The sequence below is a fragment of the Stigmatopora argus genome, chromosome 14 (genome assembly GCF_051989625.1).
Source record: "Stigmatopora argus isolate UIUO_Sarg chromosome 14, RoL_Sarg_1.0, whole genome shotgun sequence".
NCBI classification, from domain to species: Eukaryota; Metazoa; Chordata; class Actinopteri; order Syngnathiformes; family Syngnathidae; genus Stigmatopora; species Stigmatopora argus.
In genome coordinates, this window is record NC_135400.1 from 17,974,564 (window position 1) to 17,995,892 (window position 21,329).

The following is a 21,329-nucleotide window of genomic DNA, read 5'->3' on the forward strand; positions in this document are numbered from 1 at the left end:
TAACACTTGACTCGGAGGATGGAGGAAAGTCTATTGGGCCCCAAAATGAATGGTAAATATCTCCCATTGGCAAAACAGCCATTTGTCTCAGGCAGGGACAGTGGTGGCGGTCACATCATCTTTGTATTTTCAATTTCATCACAAGCGTTAAATAAAGGGCCCGTTTTCTCGTCCCCCTTGAGTCATCATCAACACAGAATTCCCATCGATGAGTTTCCTATCATTTCATCGTGTCGATATATATATATATATATATATATATATATATATATATAGATGTGTGTGTATATATGTAATGCATATATATATATATATGTATATATGTATATATATATATGTAAATATATATGTATATATGTATATATATGTATATATGTATATATATATATATATATATATATATATATATATATATATATATATATGTATATATGTATGTATATATATATATATATATATATATATATATATATATATATAATGCATTTGTAAACAATATGAAAGCGTAACTGTAGTTCAAATGTGTGAGCCGTTTTTTGTTCCGAAGAACCACTACTAAAAGGCATCTTGACAAAACGCCCATTTGACTTGTTTCGTTTTCTTTTCGTGTTCTTTGGGGCGTTTCGGGGTCACGTGATTTACCGTCAGCCGACCAAAAAATGAGGGGACTTGTAGTATTTCCTTGTTACTCTTGCTCTTCGTGAGCTCGCACAGGCTGCTCGGATAAATTGTCACGATGAAGCTGTAAAACCAGTAAGTTAAACCGTCAAATACTGTACTTTACAATGAAGACGCACGCGAGGGGTTTGAATAAGGCTTCGCGCGTGCTATGTTCCACACAAAGCTAGCTAGCTAGCTAGTTAGCTTGCTAGCCAAGGTAAGGAAAGTGAAGGAAGCTAACTCGAGCGGCTGCTAGGCTTATTAAGAAATGCTCGAGGAGTAACGGGCTCTATCTTTCTCTCGCTTGTATCTGGACAGCTTGAGGAATGAGGGACTCGCTCTCTCACTCACTCACTCCCCCCCCCCCCCCCCCCCCCCCTTTCTCTCGCTTGTATTTGGACAGTCGAGAGTGCGTTCGCTTTCTCGCTTAGCCGACTCGGCGCTGGGAAGCAGACGTTCCTCGAACGCTCGCTCGTTTTGCGAGGAAAAGGCGACCCGTGACGAGGACGGATTTCCAACGTCAACTTGAGAGCGACGACGAATGGCAGGAACATGTTTCCTCAAAGGGACACTTGAAACTCCGAATCAAATGGATTCCCTTTGGACTCTCGTACTAGTAAACAAATGCTCCGGAAATCAGGGGTAGTACGGATTTGATTTGAAAAGTTTGCACGAAATCGCTTTAGGAATGGTCAGAGTACAAATGATATCATACTATCGACTTTCCCGACCGTTTTAATTTGGTGCCAGGGTTTCCCCCAAGAAAAGTGGCCAAGCCCGGTGGCAGTGAAGCCCAAAAGCACGGCGGCCCGTGCCAAGAAGTTGTTGAGTGCCACAGCAGAGAGGTGGCACGGGGTTCTTCGCATATTGACCGCCAAGAGCCGCCTTGAAACAACTTTTGATCTAGGCTGCACGCATTCTTTTGCGGGCATTAGCTTAGCCGTCGAGGGCAAGAAAAAGCGGTAGGCCCGCCGGGCTTAGAAAACGCCGGGGCCACTTCCCATAGTCCATTGAACGAAAGCTTCCTAAGCTCACATGGCCGTCACCCGTAGCGTCCCACTCGGCCGGTGACGAGGGCCGCTGACGGCGATAGACGCCCGGTCCGCTCGGACGCCCCCTTCTAGCCGGACGGCGGTCAAAGAGTTGTTAAGGATAACAAAGTGGATGTTGTCAATGGAACTTGCTCGTTTCAGGTGAAGCGGGAAAAATGTCAGGTGCGGAGTACGGGGAGCTCGGGGCCAGCCTGCCCGCCATTGCCTCGCTCAACGCCTCGTACTCTACCGGGCTATCGCTGCCGTCCACTTACCTGCTGCAGCAGCCGCCCGCCCGGCACAAAAGCATCTCGGACGTGCGCCGCACTTTCTGCCTTTTCGTCACCTTTGACCTGCTCTTCATCTCGCTGCTGTGGATCATTGAGCTTAACGTGAGAGTAAAAGAGATTTTCTTTATTCTTGTTTTTTCTTCCCCCTCCTTGCCACCGCCTTTGGGTGCCCCAGGGTTACCTTTTTTAGCTCTCTCTCTCTCTCTCTGTGCAGATCTCCAGCTCCATCTCGGACAGCTTGGAAAAGGAGGTCATCCACTACAACTTTAAGTCTTCCTTCTTTGACATCTTTGTAAGTAAGCACGGGAAAAGGCCAGTCGCCGGCTCCCCCGTTGGGTCATTTGGTCACGTGAAAACGTCCGCCGCAGATCCTGGCGCTCTTCCGCTTCCTGTGCCTTCAAGCGGCTTACGCCGCCTTCCGACTGAGGCACTGGTGGGTGATCGCGGTGAGTGCTTTCGGAAGGGACGGTCTCGGGCGCCGGCCGGCCGGCCGGCCGGGTCCTTCGTCCGGGCGCCTCTCAAGCCGACCCCCTTTTGCAGGTCACCACCCTCGTGACCAGCGTCTTCCTGGTGGTCAAGGTCATCATTTCTAACGTGAGCGCCCAGCGTTACTCCTTTTTCTTCTGAGCGGAGTGCTAGGCAGACGCGTCGCTTTCGACCAAATCCGTCCGCCCGCCCGTCTTTTTCACTTGTGCAAAGGGGGGCCCGGCCGATGATGTTCTGCCAAAATGCCACGTGCTAGCCCTGCCGAATGTCCTAGCGTAGGGGTAGGGAACCTATGGCTCGGGAGCCACATGTGGCTCTTTTGATGGGTGCATCTGGCTCTTTGCCAACCTGTGAGCTAAAATATGGAAATTGCTGTTGACAGAACTGAGATATTACATTTAAAACTGCTTTAATCTTTATTTTTTGCAGTAGACTCTTCTGGAATGCATCCTCATTGATTAGCAACAGCATGAGAATCTTTTAAAAATATTCAGTTTTTTTCCACTTAAAGTGGTGAAATGACAAAAAAAATGAAAAGGCACTTGTTTACATGTATGTATAGTTTGACTTTTAAATTGGTAGTATGGCTCACAAGGAATAACATTGGAAAATATGAATTGTTTGTGGCTCTCTTCGTCAAAAAGGTTCCCGACCCCTTTCCTAGCGGATGCACGCGATAATTCAAAGCGCTGACGAGAAAAGTCAAGTGATTGGAAGCAATGGAAAATTTATAGCAGTAGGTCTAGGAAGAAAATGCAGAAGCCCGCTTGAAACGTTTGCTTTCAGTCACTTTTCTAAAAGAGGAAGTCTGTCTGGCTTGGTTTTGCTAGCCATCACTCCAAATGTAGTTGCCCCACCACAACTGTTTTTTTTTTTTCCCCCCACCGGCGGCAGGGGTGGGAAGAATGTGATGCCATTTTCAATGGAGTAGGAAAGTAGCCCTTTTGCCCAGGGTCCGCGGGGTTTAAAAAAACAAGGTTCAGCACGTACGCCGTGCGTCAATGCCTAGCCCTAGCCGCACTCAGAGCCACGTAGCGGTAACGTTTGGCACGGCCGCAACGGACACCTTGACTTGTGTCCGTCCAGCTTCTCTCGCAGAACGCCTTTGGGTACGTGTTGCCCATCACCTCCTTTGTGGTGGCCTGGCTGGAGACTTGGTTCCTGGACTTTAAGGTGCTCACGCAGGAGGCGGACGACGAGCGAGGTGGGAGCCGGCGGCCGTCCTTTTGGAAAGGGATGGCGGGCAAAGCAAAAGCCAGCTTCCGGACGTCTCGGCTGTGTCCTCAGCTTACCTGGCGGCGGTGAACGTGGCCCGCGAGCGCGTCTCCTCCACGTATCCTCGCGCCGTGTCCGACGGACAGTTCTACTCGCCGCCCGAATCGGTTGCCGGTGAGGCCAGACCGAGCGCCCTCTCTCCCTCCCGTCCGTGGCCCGACTCCGCTTCTATGCCCTTCAGGGTCCGAAGAAGATCCGGACGAGGAGGGCCTCGGCCGGCGCGCCGTCACCGCTCGGGTAAAGAGAACGGCAAATTCCCGCCCACGTGGCCGGTCTTTTCTCTTGACTTTGTGCGCCTGCCCTGCCCTGGCCGCAGGAGAAGGAGCTGGTGCGACAGGGGCGTGAGGCCATGACCGTGGTGGAGCAGATTCTTGCCCAGGAAGAGAATTGGAAGTTTGAAAAGAACAACGTGAGTCGTTGCCCTCCGTTGGAAAATTCCCTTTCCTGTTTTGCGTGGTTTGCGTTCGACTAAGTTTTCCCCATACCTTTGCATCAGGACGCGGGCGACGCCGTCTTCACCCTGGAGATTCCATTCCACGGCAAAGCCTTCATCCTCAAGGTGAGGGGCCCGCGCCCCTTCGCCGTCGTCGCGAGGTCAGCGCTTTTGAAATCCGCACGGGCCGATCGTCAACGTGGCTCCCGGCGGCCACGTTTTCCGGCTTAGAATCTCCCCCGTTAGCGAGGCGCTCGGTCTTTCTCGGCTTCGTTTGAAGCCGGAGCTCGGCTCCACCGGCGGGGAAAACTGGCCTCGCCAAATGGGTCTCTGCTAATTAGAAATTAGAAGGGCACAAAAATGCGCATCAAACAAAACCAGCTGGATGTGGTCTCGTGAAAAGAGCTTTGAATACTACTCGTTGTTGGAAGGGGCCTCTTTTGTGACGGACGCCAAACCTGTATTGACTGGCGTGGGCGTTTGAAAGACATTCCACATTTTTTCATCAAAATAGCATTTTGGGACATGAACGTAGAGTACGTGATGTGTCTTTGTTTTTTGCTTTCCGAGGCCTGGCTGCAGTGTCCAGCTGAGCTCGTGTACCAGGAGGTCATCTTGCAGCCCGAGAAGATGGTGCGGTGGAACAGAACCGTGTCGGCCTGCCAGGTGAGCCTTGACCGACCGACCGACCGACCGACTCCCCGTCTGCCCAGACTCGGATGTCATGGTTTGTTAGTCTGTGTTTGTTGATTTCAAATAGTTGAGCTGTCTCCCATTAACCCCCCCCCCCCCCCAGGTCTTGCAGCGAGTGGACGACAACACGCTGGTTACCTACGACGTCTCGGCCGGGGCGGCCGGCGGAGTGGTGTCCCCGCGGTAACTGGCCTTCGCCTTAGACTTCCCCTTGGTCTTCCCCTTAGCCATTGCCCTTAGCCTTGGACTTAGCCGCTCCTCCTCCAGCACCCCTTTTAGCGTGGGCCTTTCTTTGGCGCAGGGACTTTGTAAACGTAAGGAGGGTGGAGCGCCAACGAGACCGCTACCTGTCAGCCGGCGTGGCTGCCCTTCACGACGCCAAGGCGCCCGGCGGACGTTACGTCAGGTGGGGAAAAGGCTGAAGGATCCGCACTTCTCTTCTAGCGTCGTAGTCCCTCCCTCCAAATCCTTTGGCGGTCGACCGACTACTTTCTCCTCTGACTTGTTCCACAACAGGGGAGAGAACGGCCCGGGGGGGTTTGTGGTCCTCAAGTCCAGCAGCAACCCGTCCGTCTGCACCTTCATCTGGATCCTCAACACGGACTTGAAGGTGAGGAGGGTCAACTCGGAGCGGTTTCGAAGGCAGGGCCGGGCAAACTCTTCCCAAAGGGCTTTTAGTTCCGACCCATCAAAAGGAGGGCCTTTTAGCCATCTTCTCTCTTGGAAGTAGTGGATTGCAATCGGGTGCCTCCCGTTTCAGCAGAAACCTCATTGCTTTAAAGTGGGGGTGCCCAACTGGGCTTTTTGTGTTTTTTTTTTTTCTTCTCAGGGTCGTCTACCGCGCTATCTCATCCACCAGAGTCTCGCCGCCACCATGTTTGAGTTCATGTCCCACCTGCGCTTGCGCATGGCCGAGCTGCGGCCCGTGGCGCGCGGCCCCCGCCAACAGCACGCCTCCTAGGAGCCCTCGGGGGGCGCTCCGCCCCTTCCCGACCGAGCCTTGCCTTCCCCTTTCTCCCCGGCGTCTGCCTCGACCGACTCGCTCGCGAGAGGGAGGAAGACGGGAAGATGACTGGTGGAGCTTGCCTTGGACTTACGTTGGGCCCGTGGGGTGTTCGTGGAAATGGAGGATGGGGAATTGATCCGAACTGGAACTTGTCACGGCAATTGGCAGGATACCCGGTGTCGGCCCAAGCGAGCCGCAATATGACGGTAACGCCAGCCGTCCACCCAAAGACGGCAAAATTGTTCTTTGCTGGCATCCCACGTGAGTGTAAAAGAAAAGGAAAAAAAAAAAAGGAAATGCGGACGATGCAACGCAGTCATGTTTTGGGTGCCTTCGAGCCAATCTTTGCATTGTGTCCTTGTGAAAGCGCACGCGCTGTGTCAAAGACAAAAAAAATCCACCTGTGTGTCAAAATCATAAAGAGAAAAAAAATGCACCCGTCTGTCCTCGTTGCCACCCACTCTGGACGTTGTGAACCACGCAACGACAAGTTGTCCTCATTTGTGCACATATTGGCCAGTTGTACACTTCCACACACCACTTGGACTTGCTCACATTTGTTCAGATAAGCGCACACGTATTTATCGAATGAATCTTTCACCTGCCTTTCATGATCAACTTAGTTTTAAAAAAAAATCCTGGGGTAATTTTTTCTCAAAAATGCAGCGGCCTTTAAAACTGCCTTACTAAGCACACACTAATAGGCGTACTTGTGAGTCGGTTTAGCGTCGTTGCCTTGGTTTCTCATGATTTGATCAACTTTTTTCAATATTCCTATCATTCATGCGTGCATTTTGTGCCATTATCAAAATGTTTTTCTTATTTACGTGATATCGGCACCACCACAAAAGGGTCATTTTTGGGGCTTTATTTTGAGAGAAACTTGAAAATAAATATTTCATTCTTCACTCACACACAGAGCGCTGGAACATTCACATGAGCAGAACAAGACATTGGCGGGGAGGGGAGGGGAGGGGCTTTTGAGCGGTCACCCCAGCCGACTTTGAGCCTCTCGCAGGCGCTCGCGCAGTGCGGCGGACTGGCGCCTGGCGCTCTGGAGCTGGCTTTCCTTTACGCGCAGGAGCAACTGGAATCACAAGGCAGCATTTGAGACTCGTGGTGAAGAAGAAAGCGGGGCCAGTGCCCCATTTTGGACTCCCGAGTAGATTTCGGCACGAGACGTAGGAACCCCAGCGAGCTGTGTCGTGGGCGTGCCACGGGCTCACCTGCATCTTGCGAAGACCGGCGGCGTCCCTGTCCGCGGGGAGCGCGCTGGGACCCTCGACCTGGGCCGCCAGCTGAGCGCTCAGCTCCTGCGGGAAGACGACGGAATGGTAAGTCAGCCGGAGAGTCGCCTCGTCCTCGTGTAATGACGATGGTGGCGCTAAGTCAATTGAATTTGCTCCGGCCACATGTCGGAGGACGCCCAAGCCGAACCGTTGGGTCTCGACTCGGTCGGGATTTGAGTCACCTGGTTTTGCTCGGCCAGGTCCCGGTTCTCTTTCTGCCACCGGCTCAACATTTCCCTCTGGGCGTCCAGTTGTTGAGCGACGCGGGTCATCTCCACGCACTTGATTGTCAAGCCGTAGGACAGATCGTCCAGCTGCCGCTGATACGCCGCCAGCTCCTGGCTGACACATCCGTGCCTTACGTGCGGCGGGCTCGCGGGCGGAGGGCGTTCGGCGGGCGGCTCGTGTACCTGTGCTGTTTGTAGACTTCTTCCAACAGGGCGTTCCCCGTCACGTTGAGGCTCCGGCATCTCCTCTGCACTTCCCCGTCCAGTTCCACGCGATGAGCGTGCTGGATGGCTTCCATGGCTGACGGACGAGAAATCCGCCGTTGACCATTTTCAAGGCGGCCGGCTCGGCTCCGTCGGCTTCCGTCGGGTGCGGCGGCTCACCGGTTGCCGTAGCGACAGCCTCCTCCTCCAGCATGCGGTCTCTCTGGGCTAGGAGGCTCTCCACTTCCCGCTGGTGTTGCCGCTGCAGCTCCTCCACCGCCGTCACGTGACAATCCTCCATGGTGGCCAGGCCTCGCTCGCACTCCGCCTGAAAAACCGCTAGCATTTCTAATGGTTGGCCAACAACGCATCTAACCCCTAACCCAGACACCAAATCCGACATTTAGCCGCACGCCCAAGGACCCAATAAGAGACCGATGCTTTTACTGTAAATGAGGGAAACGATCCCTCGGGAAGTAAACGTCGGGCGCCACTTTGCCTCTCGGTCCGGGCTAATGTAAACGTGACGTTTAGCGAGGGGTAAACCCCAGACTTTTCACGTCAAAGTGCGTCTGACGGAGCGCCCTCCCTCACCTTGATCTTTTGCATCTCCCGCTCGTGTCGGATCCGATCGGAGGCCAGCCGCCCCTCCAGATCCCGCACGCGGCCCGTCATCGTAGAGGCTTCTCCGGCGTCTTCCCGCTCGTCGAGGCTAGCCACGCGACCCTCCTGGCGGGAGAGCCTGCGCCGTAGTCGGGCGTTTTCTTCCAGCAAGCGGTCGCATTTGCTGGTCACGTGACAGCAGAAGGCCGCCTCGGTGGAGAAAATGAAGGTGGCTCGCAAACGGTCCGCCGTCATTCCCGCCTTCTCCCGGGCGCCGGAGGACGTGGTGTTGATCCAGGATGCGATGATCTGGGCCATCGTCCCCAAGAATTCCAGCTTGCCGCCGCTCTCCGGGTCGTCCCGTGTCCCCAGAACCCTTCCCAGAAGGCCCGGAACGCATTTCCCCTCTAAGCCGGAGGGGCTCCCGTCTTCCGGTAGTGTATCGCCACCGAACGTCGTCATTCGATTTTCCGAGACGGTGTCCGGGAGCGCTCCGTCTCGTTCTGGCAGACGGGAAGCGACGGCGCCGTCCAAGAGCACGCTCCAAAGCTCCTCCGGCTTCAGCTGGTCCGGAGCCTCCTCCTGGTCGCCCGTCTTTGTCTTTCCTGTGTCCAGTCTGTCCACAACCTCCAGGAACCTGTCCAGAACCTTCCACTTGAGCTCGCTCCACTCCAGCAGGCGTCGTGTGCTTTGATCCGCGGCGGCGGACCCGAGGGCCCGGCCACACGGGGCATTTTGTTCCTTCGGGGCGCCATTCTCCGCCTGCAGCCGCTCGCAACTCAGCTCCAAAGCGCGGAGCTTCCCCTCCATCTCGGCCACTTTGGCCTCGGTGGCTCGGAAGCACCGGAGCAAGGAGCGCTCGTCCTCCCCCGGCCCGTGCTCCACTTCCGGGACCTCCAGCCTCTCCGCCAGTCCGGGAAGCTCTTCTTCCGGGACCTCCAGCCTCTCCGCCAGTCCGGGAAGCTCTTCTTCCGGGACCTCCAGCTTCTCCGCCAGTCCGGGAAGCTCTTCTTCCGGGACCTCCAATCTCTCCGCCAGTCCGGGAAGTTCTTCCGGACGTGGGATCTGGCGGTCGGCCTCGCAGGGACTGCCCTTCTCGCGGTCGGCCTCGCCGGGGCGGCCCTTCTCCCGGCCGCCCGGTGTCCGCGCTTCCCTAACGAGCTCACGGTCGCCTTCGGAGTCCGGACGGGGTGGCGCATCCGTTCCGGGGAGCTCTCTGCAGTCTCCCGCAAATTCCTCCCGGTCCCTACTTCCGTTCGGGGGAGGGCCGACCGTCCGAAAGTCCCAGTCGTCGTCTGACGGGGGGGAAGCCGCGCTCTGGCGCCGGACGGTAAGCAAATCGTCCGTCTCGTCGCAGCGGGGCCACTCGGGGATGGTGTATCCCGGAGCGTGGAGCTCATCTCTGGACTTTTGCAAATTTTGCAACTTTAGTCAAGGCCAGATAAGGGGAGATGTGAGGTAGTCAGGTTTGATGGAGCAGAAGAAGAATGTAGAGGCTTACCGTGGTGGCGGCGGCGTCGCAGGAAGTCCAGACCCTCAATCGGGCTTCCAGTTCTCGTCGGCTGCGCTCGGACAATTCCAGCTGACGTTTCAGTTCCTCCAGCTGCAAAGGCAAAACGGGCACGTCTGAGGCGGGCACAGCTGAGACGGGCAGCTACTCGCTATTCTCAGCTTGACTGACTGATTGGGCGTGGCCAGTCAATTAGTCAGCAGCTGAGCTCGTTATGGGGCCGGTGACTTGGTCGTTTGTGACTTTGGGAGTCGAGCGAGCGTTGTTACTTTGTCCCTGAGTTAGCGGGTGGCCAGTTGTTGGCCCAGCAGCAGTTAGCAGAATGCTGAGATTCATCGTTTCTAACAGACCATAATGTTCCCGAGACAACTAACTGCTTGGAGTCCATTATTGTCTTTTCTGTTTGGCCAATCAATCAGGTAGGTCAGACCCTCAAACTGATTTACTGAGTGAGTGGCAACTACTACAGTCTATAGTCACTTTGTTAGTAGGTCAGTTAGCAAGTGAGCTACTGACCTGGGCACGTAATGAGTTTATTGCTTTGTGAATGAGCGAGTTGTCAAGTGAGTTATTTAGCAGAAAGGGTGTTGGAGTAATCATTATTATAAATGTGGTTGCAATGCTTATTTAGGAATAGAAAGCCTTATTATAAACATGCTTACTATATTAATCAATATATTTGCTTATTAGGAATAGTAATGCTCATCCTGAATGTGTAACAATATTAAACAATATATAAATGTGTTGAACGCTGTGCTTTTATGTTAGAGTTATTGGCATTAATAAAAGCCATTTTAATGCATGCCTTGCTAAAGTAAGAACTGTGGTTCACATCGAGAGGACAGGGAATGGCCATGGGCAGGGAGAGGTCTCAAAACAATTGCTCTTGGGAACTGCGAACTGTTTTCGGCTTCGGAGGACTCACGAGAGGTGCTCTTGGGAACTGAGGACTGTTTTCGGCTTCGGAAGGAGGACTCACGACAGGTGCTCTTGGGAACTGAGGACTGTTTTCGGCTTCGGAAGATGGACTCACAACAAGCGCTCTTGGGAACCTTGGACTGTTTTGGGAAGCCCCTCTTCGCTGAAGGGTTCGCATCGAAACTCGCTTGGGAAGATTCGACAGGTCCTACAATTGTTTTGATAACTGTACAAAATTGTTGTGAGACTCTACGAATGTTTAGACTTCTGTGGGGCATGGCGTGAAAATCTTATGATTAAATTAGCGAAACGGACTTCGAGTTGTTAGAATGATCTTGGCCGGAGACGCGGATGGATGTATTCTCTCTTGCAAGAATTAAATGTGGATGTGACTACAGATGCCTTTTTATTGAAAGCTGAATACGGAAAAACCTAAGGATAAACCTACAATTGGATGAACCTAACAAAGGGGGTTCGCCGAGTGCCTTTGTTTCTCCGGCTCAGCTAATGGACAAATGAGTTGGTGACTGAGCAGTCCTTGCTGATCGATTCATTGGCATGGTATGAGTTTGATCATTTGCTTGGTGAGCCACTACCTTAGTTGACGAGTGAGTGAGTGAGTGAGAGAGTGTGAGTTATTTTAGGAATTGGTTATTTTGCTCCCTGACGAGTCGGTGGTCAAATGGCGCAGTCTCGAGTACGGGCGTCTGCGCGACGCCCCCGTGCCGGTACTGACCGCCTCAGCACAGTCGTGTGCCGATTCCGCCTTGTCGTCGATGCGGTGCATCCTGCTGCTCCTCGGGGAGTTCTTCCTCTCCACCTGCTTCCAGCAGGCCTCCATTTGGTGCTTGAGAGTGGCAGCGGCCGCCGCGTCGCCCATCACTTCTCGGCCGGGAGGCAAGCCCAGGATGCTCTCGAAGCGCCTCCTCCTGGCCTCCCTCCTCCTCTTCTTCTCCAGATCGCCGCACGGGGCCGGCGACAGCGACGGCGGGGTGGCAGAGCGAGCCACGTCCGACGTCTCCGCCGAGACGGCGGGGGGGCGAAAGTCGGCCCAGTCGAACGTCTTGTAGCGGCCTTCCCGCTTCCGCTCCAGAACGCTCCGGGGCTTGGGAAGTCGGTCCCGAGTCGTGCATTCTTTGGGCAGAGAATCGGGCTTCGGGTCGCCGCCGCCACCCGCCAAGCCTGATAAACTGAATGCAGAGCAACCGTCACGTGATGTCATTCAACTAGCACTGCGCTTTGCTATCTTCAAATTATCTGACAGAAGGAAGTGTTTGGGATCTCAATGAATTTCCTACTCCCCTATCATAGCTGTGGTAATAATCACGTGGACACGGAGGAAGAGCTGACAGTGTTACAGGCACGGCACTCCCAGATTAGAGAAAACCTGCGGATTTGCGTTGGATCCAACGGAACGCTTGGCTGGCCGGACACTACTGCCTCAAGCTCGATTGGACGCCGGCTCTTAAGGCGTCAACCTCTTGTCAGGTTCAACTCCCGAACTGAATTACCCAAACATGCTGTTTCTTGCCAACAAAGCCAGACAAAAGAAGAAAAATCTGTTCTACGCAAATACCCGCCATATACCCTTTACGGAGGTGCTGACCACGGAGCGATTTGGACACACGTCAAACGGCACAACCCTACGCGACATCTTGTTATAAATAAAACTCGGGGATAAGAACAAGAGTGCATGGACTGTCAAAATGCGATCTCAGTGCATTTGTCGAAGACGATCGTACCCGCTGACGTCGGGGGCCGCGCGCCTGTTTTTCAACAGCGCTTGGATCCAGTTCCTCCGTATTCCCGCCGTCATGGCCGACAGCGTGCACACGCCTCTGGGAGTCTGGAAGACGCCGGCAGAAACTTGGAGGCCGGTCTGGCTGCGGAAGCAAAGGGACATTTCGCCTTACGTGGATCTGAAGGCCGTAGTTCTTGTGCACCTGCTGCTCCGATACTTTGAAAGACTCGCTCAAGTCCACTTGGCCTTCCTGCTCCGAAGCCTGGACGCAAGGGAAAAAGTTTGAGGGAAGCCGCCGAAGGCCACGAAAGCGGAACAATGCTCGCGGACCTCCTCGGCTAGGATGTCCTTGTAGAACGTCAGGCGGTCGGCAAATAAGACAAACCAGTATTTTCTCCACTAGGAGAAGACAAAGACAATGTTGAGGCGGCGGCACAAAGTTTCCTCGCAAACTAAGTGGCCACGGAAGCGAGGGCAGCCAGGTTGACGCCACTACCTGAGTGTCCTCGTCCAACTTCACCAGCCAACCTTTTTTGCACTCTGACAAATCTGGCTGCAAAAACAAAACAAAACGAAAAACAAAGAAAAATGGGGAATGAAAAGACTGCCAATTGGGTCACGAGTCAAGCTGTCTTGCCTCCTCCAATGGGTTAGTAGCTCTCTACTATCCCTCTCTCAGGGGGTGTCCCCTTGCTCAACAGAGTTGTCTTTATCTTCTCTGGCCAGCGTATAGCATATTCAATCAATGGTCTTGTTACACTATTTTCCTTGTTTATTGATTTATTGATTTTTTCTAACTTGCACTCTTTTCTGTCCTGCTGGATTTTCTTCACAAGCGCAACATTCAGACCGGTCGCATTAAAAGGCGCTCCGATCGACCGTTTGGAGAGTCAAGAGTCATGTAGAATGGTTGGGGTGTTTGTCTGCAGTGGGTGAGGATTAGCCTGCAGATGGGCACTGGTGGGTGGGGGTGGGTCGTTTTTGTTGGAGGAGGTGCCGCTCCCACCGCCAGACAGCTTGTAGCAGCTCCAAATGCTTAGGGTGAGTGAGCGAGCTCGGGAGTTTTAGCATAAGCAGGCGACTGGCCCAGTAAGCTAGCGAGATGACCAAGTCGCCTTGCCTTTTGCCTCGAAGGGACGTCAAATGTCGAGTCAATTCACGAGTTAATTAGACCCGGAGTTTGTCATCAGTGAGATCGTTTTTGGAAGCAATTATGATGACAGCTAGCGGTAGCGACTGCCTAACAGGGCATCCAAAGTTGGACCAGTAGAGCTTTGCGCCAAGACAGCTGGAGGCGTACCCTTTCCAAAGTTCTCCCTCCCGCAACAGAGTTGATCCGGTCCTTCCAGCCCGCCGCCTTTACCTCTCTCTCGGCGGGCTCTGAGTCACCGCCATCCCCGTACGTCCTCACGTGCCGGTCCGTGGCGTCGCGGCTGCAAAGCGCAGAACGGGCTCGGGTTAGAGTTAAGGTTAGATGGATGGATGGATGGCAGGCGGTCCGGCACTAAGCGGTCTGAACGCTCACCCACCCCGCGGGCTGAGCGTCTGTGCCATGCGCATGCGTTTTAGCAGAACAGCTCTCTTGCTCGTTGGGCTCGCGGCACGGATCGAAAGGTTTCCGGGCGTCGCCGATGTCCCGTGCGTCGCGGTCTGCGCAGAGAATATAGGGCAACTTTGGTGGCTCTGTTTGAAATTCTGAGGAAAGGGTCTGGGGTGTTTGCGCCTGCCTGCACAATATCCTTAATATATCAGCTTCTCTACTGTATATCTCATCCCCTTTCATTCGATAGCTAGGACTGCTGACTTGTCACCACTTTTCAGAGCCACTACTACAAATATTTTGTCGGGAAACTTTTTGTCCCAGCCAAAACAAACATACCGTAAATAAAAAACCCCAAAAACATAGAGTAATGGTAGGAAGCCATTGCCAACAGTCGACAATTGGACTCCACCTGACACGCAGGTGACTGCGGGGCTCACGCGGATCTCCCGGAGTCGCAGCTCTTCGCCGCCAACCTTCCCTTGAGAGGTTGGGGCGGCCATGTTGGCGGGAGAAGGTACCTGCAAGTGTAGAGGAAAAAGGACGCCGATGTTTTGAGGAGACGACAGTAGGGGCCCGGCGCGTACCTGCATGCTGGCGGCGTCCACTTTGCGTTTCTTCTTGAGGTTGCCGGCATTGGCCTTCACAAAGACCACCAGCTGATCACCCCACCTGCGAGGAGAGGGGGTTAGTCAAACGAACGGGAGTGCGGGCGCGTATCGACAGGCGTACCCGTTGATGGTGTCCTTGCTGTCGGCCCGCAAGTAGACTTCCCGCAGCGTCGTGATGATGCACAATGTGTTCTTCTGGCCGGTCCGCGCTTCCGCATCCAAGATGGTCGTGCACGCGTTCATGTCCAGCGTGCCCTGAGGCAAAGTGCACGGCTAGAAGAACAAAAAAGATACGGACGCTCCGCTGGTGAATTCCTCTCCGTATTGACCTTTGACAGGAGAGTGTTTTTGCCAACAACACCGCGTTGGAAGCCCCAGCTGGTTAAAGTCAGGAAATGTTTCTTTGGGCCAATTTTTGCAACATTGCCGCTTTAAAGACGCAAGTCATTGATTTACATCAGGGGTGGCCAACTCCGGTCCTCGAGAGCCGCTATCCTGTGTGTTTTCCATATCTCCCTCTTCTAGCACACCTGAATCAAATGACCAACTCGTCAGCAAGCCGTCCAGAAGATTGATACCGATCCTGATTATTTGATTCAGGTGTGTTGGTGGAGGGAGACATGGAAAACAGACCGGATAGCGGCTCTCGAGGACCGGAGTTGGCCACCCCTGATTTACATCTATCAGAAAAAAGGAGAAATGTTGAAGAGTCAATTCGACCGCACAACGGAGGCGATAAAGATGCGGGCGGGAGACCGGCTTAATGGGGTGGAGGGGACGGGAGAATTTGCTAATCCCAAATCCCGGCCGGGCCAGTAACATCTGGAGCCCCTCACCAGATCGTCCAGCGCGAAGGTCACCACACCGTGCTCGTACAAAACAAAGAAACGACGTTGCCACTTCTGTGGGAAGAGAGACGGACAAAACGTCATCAGGCAGGTAAGGCGCTCTCTCTCGCACACCGCCGCTGCCGCCGCCCGCCCCTTACCCTGGATCTGGCTGGGGTCTTCTCAAAGTCTGTGCCTTCGGGCGCCAAACACAGCCAGCCAGCGTACAGCGCCTTGGCCTGCGTACAAAATCAGTCATCGACACACGTCAGAAGGTTGACATTTTAATAATGTCGTGCTTCACATTTTCAGCAGTGCCCTCTTATCAGTCCATGTTTGAACACCTTCTCCATACTTACTTGACTTGAAAAAAAGAAATGCCTTTAGCACAAAGTGCAAAGGCAAAATATTAAAAAAATCTATATTAAAAACGTCTACCGATGAAATGAATTGGACTGTTTATTATTTCAACTCTTCAATCTGGCACCCTTAATATTGCAAGCCGATTTTGTGATTGCACTCCCCTTGTAGTTACAGCTTATAGCAAATGATTTCATCTTCTTCAACAAATACGTTGACGATAGAACGTTTTGGACGGAGTAAGTAGGTATGGAGCACAATTTGTTTGTCGAGTCCTCACCCAAATCCCCCCAAATAGATGAAAAAAAAATACACGATACGATGACTCAGTTTGTATTGAAGTTCGAAATGTTGCAGTGTTTTTATCATAGCATGAAGATCCTTGAGACAACTTCAGGAGTGACTACAGCCCAACTTTGTAGCTTTTCAAAGACAGAAGATCAGAAGCAATAGCTCACGTTTGTTGTCACCACAGTTGCAAATTATTTAGCCGTTTGAAAATTCAACTTTGCGCTTTGCTACTCACATTCTCCATTCGTGGGTGCGTGGGCACGTGCACTTCCCGGGACTTGAAGCAGTTTTGACATTTGCTTTTGTTGAAAATGTTGGCCTGAAACGCCTTGCACGCCATCTTTGGGCAAATTCGGCCAAAATTGTGCTCGGTGACTTTCTTCCTTTTCGCTGCTCTTGCTTTTGTTTTGTGCGCTTCGCTCGTCTGTCACTCGCACGGGGCGAGAGTGTGACGTCACGAGCGCGACGTCACCACACGTCGGTAGGGAGCCAAGAAACGAAAGTCCTCAGGGTTAACTCCGTTTTCGAGACCTTCGTTTCGTATGCAAATATTTGACGTTTCTATGATAAACGGCGTTGGTGGGTGGGGAAAAACAGCTGCAGTTTTCAAACCCTGGGAACCAAATGTACGCATCTAGATTGGATTGTAGTGGCCTCTAGCTCTGCTCCATCATCGACTAAAACCACGTGTGACGTCTCAAATTTAGCATGATTTAAAATCAGTGACGCCTTTTCTGCTGGCCTAAAAAATATGAATCTTAGACTAAATCTTAGACAAATAATAATTATATTAGGTCCATGAATAATGATTAAATAATTTCAAATGATCTTTCTGCCAGCTTCCTTTCATTGCTTTCCCCTGTTTGTGCTGGTTCCAGGTTGTGTTTTGGTATTTCAGCATTTAACCAATCACATTTGAGCCATGATTTGTTGCCAGGCTCAGAAATCTGCCCGGAGGCCTTCATCGTTAGTTCTCCGGGCACCGTCCCTTAAAACAAGCGTCATTCAGACAGACGGTCGCTTTAGCCAATCACATTTCGAGTCGGCGACACCGCGGTGCTTCGAGTGGGCGGGTGTACGTCGACGACGTCGACGTTTCGACACGCCGTGATTGGGCGGGGAGAGAACGCGCGCGCGCGAGAGAGAGAGAGAGAGAGAGCGCGCACACGAGCTAGCCCGTGCTAGCAGAAGCGCAAGCAAATATGTTGTTGTCTTGATTTTATCACGCTTTTGTCAATCCACTATGGCTGAAGGAGGAGAAGAAATTGGATTTGGTTGCAGATTTACTGTCAAAGCCATTTATAGGACGGATTATTCAAGGAAGAGAAGCTAAACAAAGCTCCGAAGCTAGCTTTCCTACCACAAACGGGAAAAGGAAAATGATTTGACCTCCACTTTCCGTCCACTAACTACGGCGCGGTATCCCTGGCTCACAGGTGAAGAAAAACAGGTAAATATTAATGAGACTGTTAGACTGTGTCATTTTTGTTTGGGGCAAGCACGAACTTTCATTTCGGGAAATGACTGAAACGCACGGATAATCTGCACGACAGAGTAGATGACGTGTATTGTCATCCTTCAACACTTCGGGGCTTTAGTACATCCGGGGTTATTCTTCTTTTTTTAAATATCATGTATCCTAATCAAAAATGTTCATCAAAATGTCCAAATTCACGCTGAAACTCGCAAGCGGAAGACAGGGAACGCAAATGGCCACGCTTCTTCTTCGGTGCACTCCGCAGCAAAAAAGAAGCCCAAACATCATGTCAGAAAATATGCCCTTCCCACAGAATTTTTTTTCCTGTTGCTACATGAACCCCCCTTGTGCATTTGACAGACAGACAGAAAGAAAGACTAGATTGCCATCCAGGAAAAAGTTTCTTGCTAGCCTATTTTGTTCTTTGAGGTGAGTTTGTTTAGGCATCTTTGGTAGTGAATGACTCAAATCTACTACACTAATTGTAAACGTGATTGTAAAATAGTGTGGTGGGAAGGGGTCAACAATTGTTACCTATTTCTGACACAAGTAGTAAGAGTATTGATTCCAAATGATGACCTTTGTGATGCATTCATTCAAACTAATTAGAACGTTTTTGAAGGTTCCCCCAAGACAGAATGGAAATCCTGAACGTCAACATTTTTATTTCATCCCAATTTGACAATTGAGGACGGCGAGCGAGCGACTGCCACCACCCCCGCTGCTCTAGAGGGTACAGTTGGCCTCGGGTGACAACCGGCACTTGGCCACCGTCAGGTAAGTTTCCACCTGCGCATGCACACGCACGCATATGCACACAAACACACACACACACACGCACACGTGTCAATAATCATGCGGGGGCTAGCCACACGGAATGCGTGCCCATAAAACGCTGACCTTGTGCATGTCCTTCTTGAAACACGCCAGCAGTTCGTACATTCCTCCCAAGGACTCGTCGTCCGTGGCACTTTGATAGTAGTTCCCGTAGAGCGCCAGTTGGAGGGCTGAGCTGTCCATCGACATCTCGGCTTCGTCCTGATTGGCCTGAAGGAACAACTGGTTCGGGAACGCCCTTAACGGCTCGCTCGACTTACCGTTCGGCGTTTGCGTGTATGTGCGTCTACGTTTTCACCTTGATCAGCAGGAGAATTCCCATCTTGAGTTCGGCAAGTTTAGAGGAGACTTGATTTCTGGGGGCCGAGCCCCCAGAGAGGGAACGGCTGGGGAATTCCCAACATTCCACCAACTGGTACGAAATGGACAACAGCCTTATGACCTGAAACCGCCCCAAAACAAACCCAAGAGACCAAACATCAAGAGCAGCGAGGAGTGGCGCCCCTGGCTTCGACTTTGAATGGCAAGAAATGAGTCGGGGCCCGCTGACCGACCGAGCTCCGTTGCGTGTCTTGCTTGTCGAGGGGGCTGACGATGTAATCGGACTTGCAGAAATCTCGAAGGAAGATTTTGTTGAGCTGGCGCTGATCCTCCATCTGCAGAGAAGCCTCCTAGGGAGAAGGCGCAAATCAGCAAAACGCACATTTGCAAAGGCAGTCGGCGCGGCCGCACTCACAAAATCGGCAAATAGCCTCTGGGCCAGCAGGTGGAGGTGCTGCACCCGACTCACGGCGATGGCGAACACTCGCTGGCTGTCCGGGACCAGCTGACAACGCACGGCGGACAGCGTAGCCAGTGACAGGAAGAGAACCGCTGCAAGAGACGGAAGGACAGACGGAGGCTCGCGTCTTCCAGTGGGACAGGGTTGTCATTGGCGGTTCGCGCACGGGGACACGGGCTGCGGGTGACCAGCGCCCCCTCCCCCTATTCGGATGACTATTTTGTCGACGTGGCAAAAGCCACTTTGTTGAGCTTCTGGTGGGCTCTTTGCATTGAGGCTGGCACAAGTCGCAAAAGCGTCCGTCAAGCGAGGACGGAATTGGCGTGAAGCGATGCCAATGTGGAGCAATTGCTCCACATTGACGTCAAACGATGCCAATGTGGAATAATTGCTCCACATTGACGTCAAGCGATGCCAACGTGGTGGAGCAATTGCTCCGCCGTATGTGGCGTTTTGCTCGTTTGCAAAGAAACTCTGATAATGGCCATTTTGACTTTTGGCCAAAGCGATAAGAAGAAAAGCCAATGTAAGGAATGGCGCCACAAGTGGGAATTGCCGCCGGCGGAGATCTCCTACCTTTGTCCATGGCTACCCCTCCTTTGACTCTTCGCCGTGTCCGTCCTTTTTATAGCGTCAAAATCGAGTTTACATGTATGAGCCGGAAAAAGTGCGCGGGCGCTGTGAAGCCACACTGTCACACCGTTTCATTTCCCATTCCAACTCATTTATTTAGACGGTGTACTTTGTAGAAATTTGACTATTGAGTGTTTGGGAAGAAGAATGTCAAGTTTTCGCAAGAACCACACTTTTGCGCTTAAATCCCAAGCCGAGGTGAATCATTCAGTGTTTTGGGATGTTGACACATCCGCATGTATGAATATCAATCAGTGACACCTGAAAAGGGCAACAAAGAGTTGTTGTCCCAGTCCCCTTGGCCTCATCGCATTTGAGACGAGACAAGACAGGAGGGGACGTCACGTCTGTCCGTCGTCCGCGTCCCTCGTCCGTTCGCCGGTCACCACGCCATGGCTTTTCATCCGCGGTCGTCTCTCATCGCCGACTCGCTCGGCTCCCGCGCGCAAAGTTTCTTGTCGTGGCCGTTTGTTTGTGCCGATGGACTCATGGCGCTGACCTTCAAGGCCTTTTAATATTCCTGTCGGTCCGACAGCTGATACCGCGATTGCGCATGCATTTTAATCGCCCCCTAATGTCAGAACTCAATTACAAAGGCAGCCAAATGTGATAAATTTCCTTGAAACTTAGCGAGTTACACACCGATTTTCTTTTCTACATTTTCAAAATATTAAAAACTGGAATTAGAAATATATTGCAATCATTTTCAATTATTAATATCTACTGGGAAGAGTTAAGGGGTTAGGGTTATTTGCTGTGGCCTAAATTAAAATGCACTATTTTTGCGAGGCAAATGTATTTCTGACACAAAAAATAATCTTATCCATGCCCTGCTTCTTCAAGCAGCCGTCGAATGCAAGTCTCTTGTAATTGATTAATGTTTTTCTCCGTTTTGGCGTATTCTGGCATGTGTTTGGCGTTAACATCTTTTGCTGAAACTAGTTTATTCGTAGGCGTGATTGATGACATGAGCCGGATTGTGAAACGGTGTCGAAATTGTGGAATTAAATGTTAACGTTTCAAACGTGCCCGTGAGACTTAAGCCTTGTTCAAAGTGGCGACTATTGACTGTTTTATTCACTTATATTAGACGTAGGTGTCCTTTTAAAGAAATTCCGTTTTGTTTGGTTGCTGTTTTTCATTGTGGTATTGGGTACAACTTTATGCGACAATGGTCAGTGAACATTGGAATTTGAAATATTTGTTGGAGGGCTTCTTTGATTCTTGTTGATAAAGGTTTAATGAAAATTACATTATATTGTTAATTTTAAATTATAAGATTAAGATGTTGGTGTGCCGTGTAATTTTTTCAATGTAAAAAGTACTGCAGCTCCAAATAGTTATGGAAAACGGGGTTAAGTCTACAGGTGCTTCTGCAGCGTGTGCGGTCGATTAGGCGCCGGTCTTTTGGTCGCCGCGACCAATCGACCGTGTACCTGCTGCAGACCCTTAATCAACGCCACGTGTGGACACATCTTTGAATTTGTCTCAAGCTGTCTAATGCAAGTTTCTTGTGTTCAAAGTGGTGAATATTAGATGTTTTATTCACTTATATTAGACATAGGTGCCCTTTTAAAGAAATTCCGTTTTGTTTGGTTGCTGTTTT

At 51.8% G+C, this 21,329-nt stretch overlaps 3 protein-coding genes and 2 long non-coding RNA genes across 8 annotated transcripts in view; 3 read left to right on the forward strand and 2 right to left on the reverse strand.

Moving 5' to 3' along the window:
- Positions 1-586: 586 nt before the first annotated feature.
- Positions 587-6,794, forward strand: stard3 (StAR related lipid transfer domain containing 3). Its single transcript, XM_077618494.1, has 15 exons — positions 587-753; positions 1,854-2,083; positions 2,196-2,273; positions 2,350-2,427; positions 2,522-2,575; positions 3,554-3,671; positions 3,755-3,856; positions 3,924-3,979; positions 4,059-4,151; positions 4,239-4,301; positions 4,746-4,841; positions 4,972-5,051; positions 5,170-5,274; positions 5,385-5,478; positions 5,698-6,794. The coding sequence occupies exons 2-15, from the start codon at positions 1,868-1,870 to the stop codon at positions 5,827-5,829; spliced, it is 1,365 nt and encodes a 454-aa protein (XP_077474620.1). The 5' UTR covers positions 587-753; positions 1,854-1,867; the 3' UTR covers positions 5,830-6,794.
- On the reverse strand, positions 6,710-16,788 carry LOC144088190 (uncharacterized). Of its 4 annotated transcripts, none has more exons than XM_077618490.1 (20): positions 16,231-16,758; positions 15,506-15,583; positions 15,354-15,419; positions 14,639-14,790; positions 14,494-14,578; positions 14,319-14,427; positions 13,896-14,016; positions 13,667-13,799; positions 12,863-12,919; positions 12,697-12,765; positions 12,539-12,628; positions 12,368-12,471; positions 11,362-11,815; positions 9,699-9,800; positions 8,189-9,604; positions 7,775-7,922; positions 7,574-7,691; positions 7,346-7,505; positions 7,101-7,187; positions 6,710-6,961 (listed from the first exon to the last, which is right to left on the reverse strand). In XM_077618490.1, the coding sequence occupies exons 1-20, from the start codon at positions 16,333-16,335 to the stop codon at positions 6,863-6,865; spliced, it is 3,753 nt and encodes a 1,250-aa protein (XP_077474616.1). In that variant the 5' UTR covers positions 16,336-16,758; the 3' UTR covers positions 6,710-6,862. The 4 variants fall into 4 exon arrangements, with proteins under 4 accessions (XP_077474616.1, XP_077474615.1, XP_077474617.1 ...); XM_077618489.1 differs by having other exon boundaries at positions 6,712-6,961; positions 8,189-9,622; positions 16,231-16,756; XM_077618491.1 differs by having other exon boundaries at positions 6,712-6,961; positions 8,189-9,622; positions 13,730-13,799; positions 16,231-16,755.
- LOC144088193 (uncharacterized) lies at positions 6,872-11,020 on the forward strand. Its single transcript, XR_013304826.1, has 2 exons — positions 6,872-7,208; positions 7,364-11,020. It is a non-coding gene; the product is annotated as an uncharacterized LOC144088193 (long non-coding RNA).
- A 334-nt stretch (positions 16,789-17,122) lies between the features above and the next one.
- The window catches only part of LOC144088604 (uncharacterized), a 4,858-nt gene continuing 651 nt past the window's right edge, over positions 17,123-21,329 (forward strand). The window contains exons 1-2 of the long non-coding RNA XR_013304907.1: positions 17,123-17,445; positions 18,095-18,249. This is a non-coding gene — a long non-coding RNA (uncharacterized LOC144088604). The remainder of the gene's footprint in view (positions 17,446-18,094; positions 18,250-21,329) is intronic.
- Positions 18,118-19,704, reverse strand: gh1 (growth hormone 1). The gene is made up of 6 exons (XM_077619115.1): positions 19,667-19,704; positions 19,046-19,182; positions 18,864-18,980; positions 18,608-18,751; positions 18,373-18,519; positions 18,118-18,261 (listed from the first exon to the last, which is right to left on the reverse strand). Exons 1-6 carry the CDS (start codon positions 19,674-19,676, stop codon positions 18,199-18,201), a joined length of 618 nt encoding a protein of 205 aa, XP_077475241.1. The 5' UTR covers positions 19,677-19,704; the 3' UTR covers positions 18,118-18,198.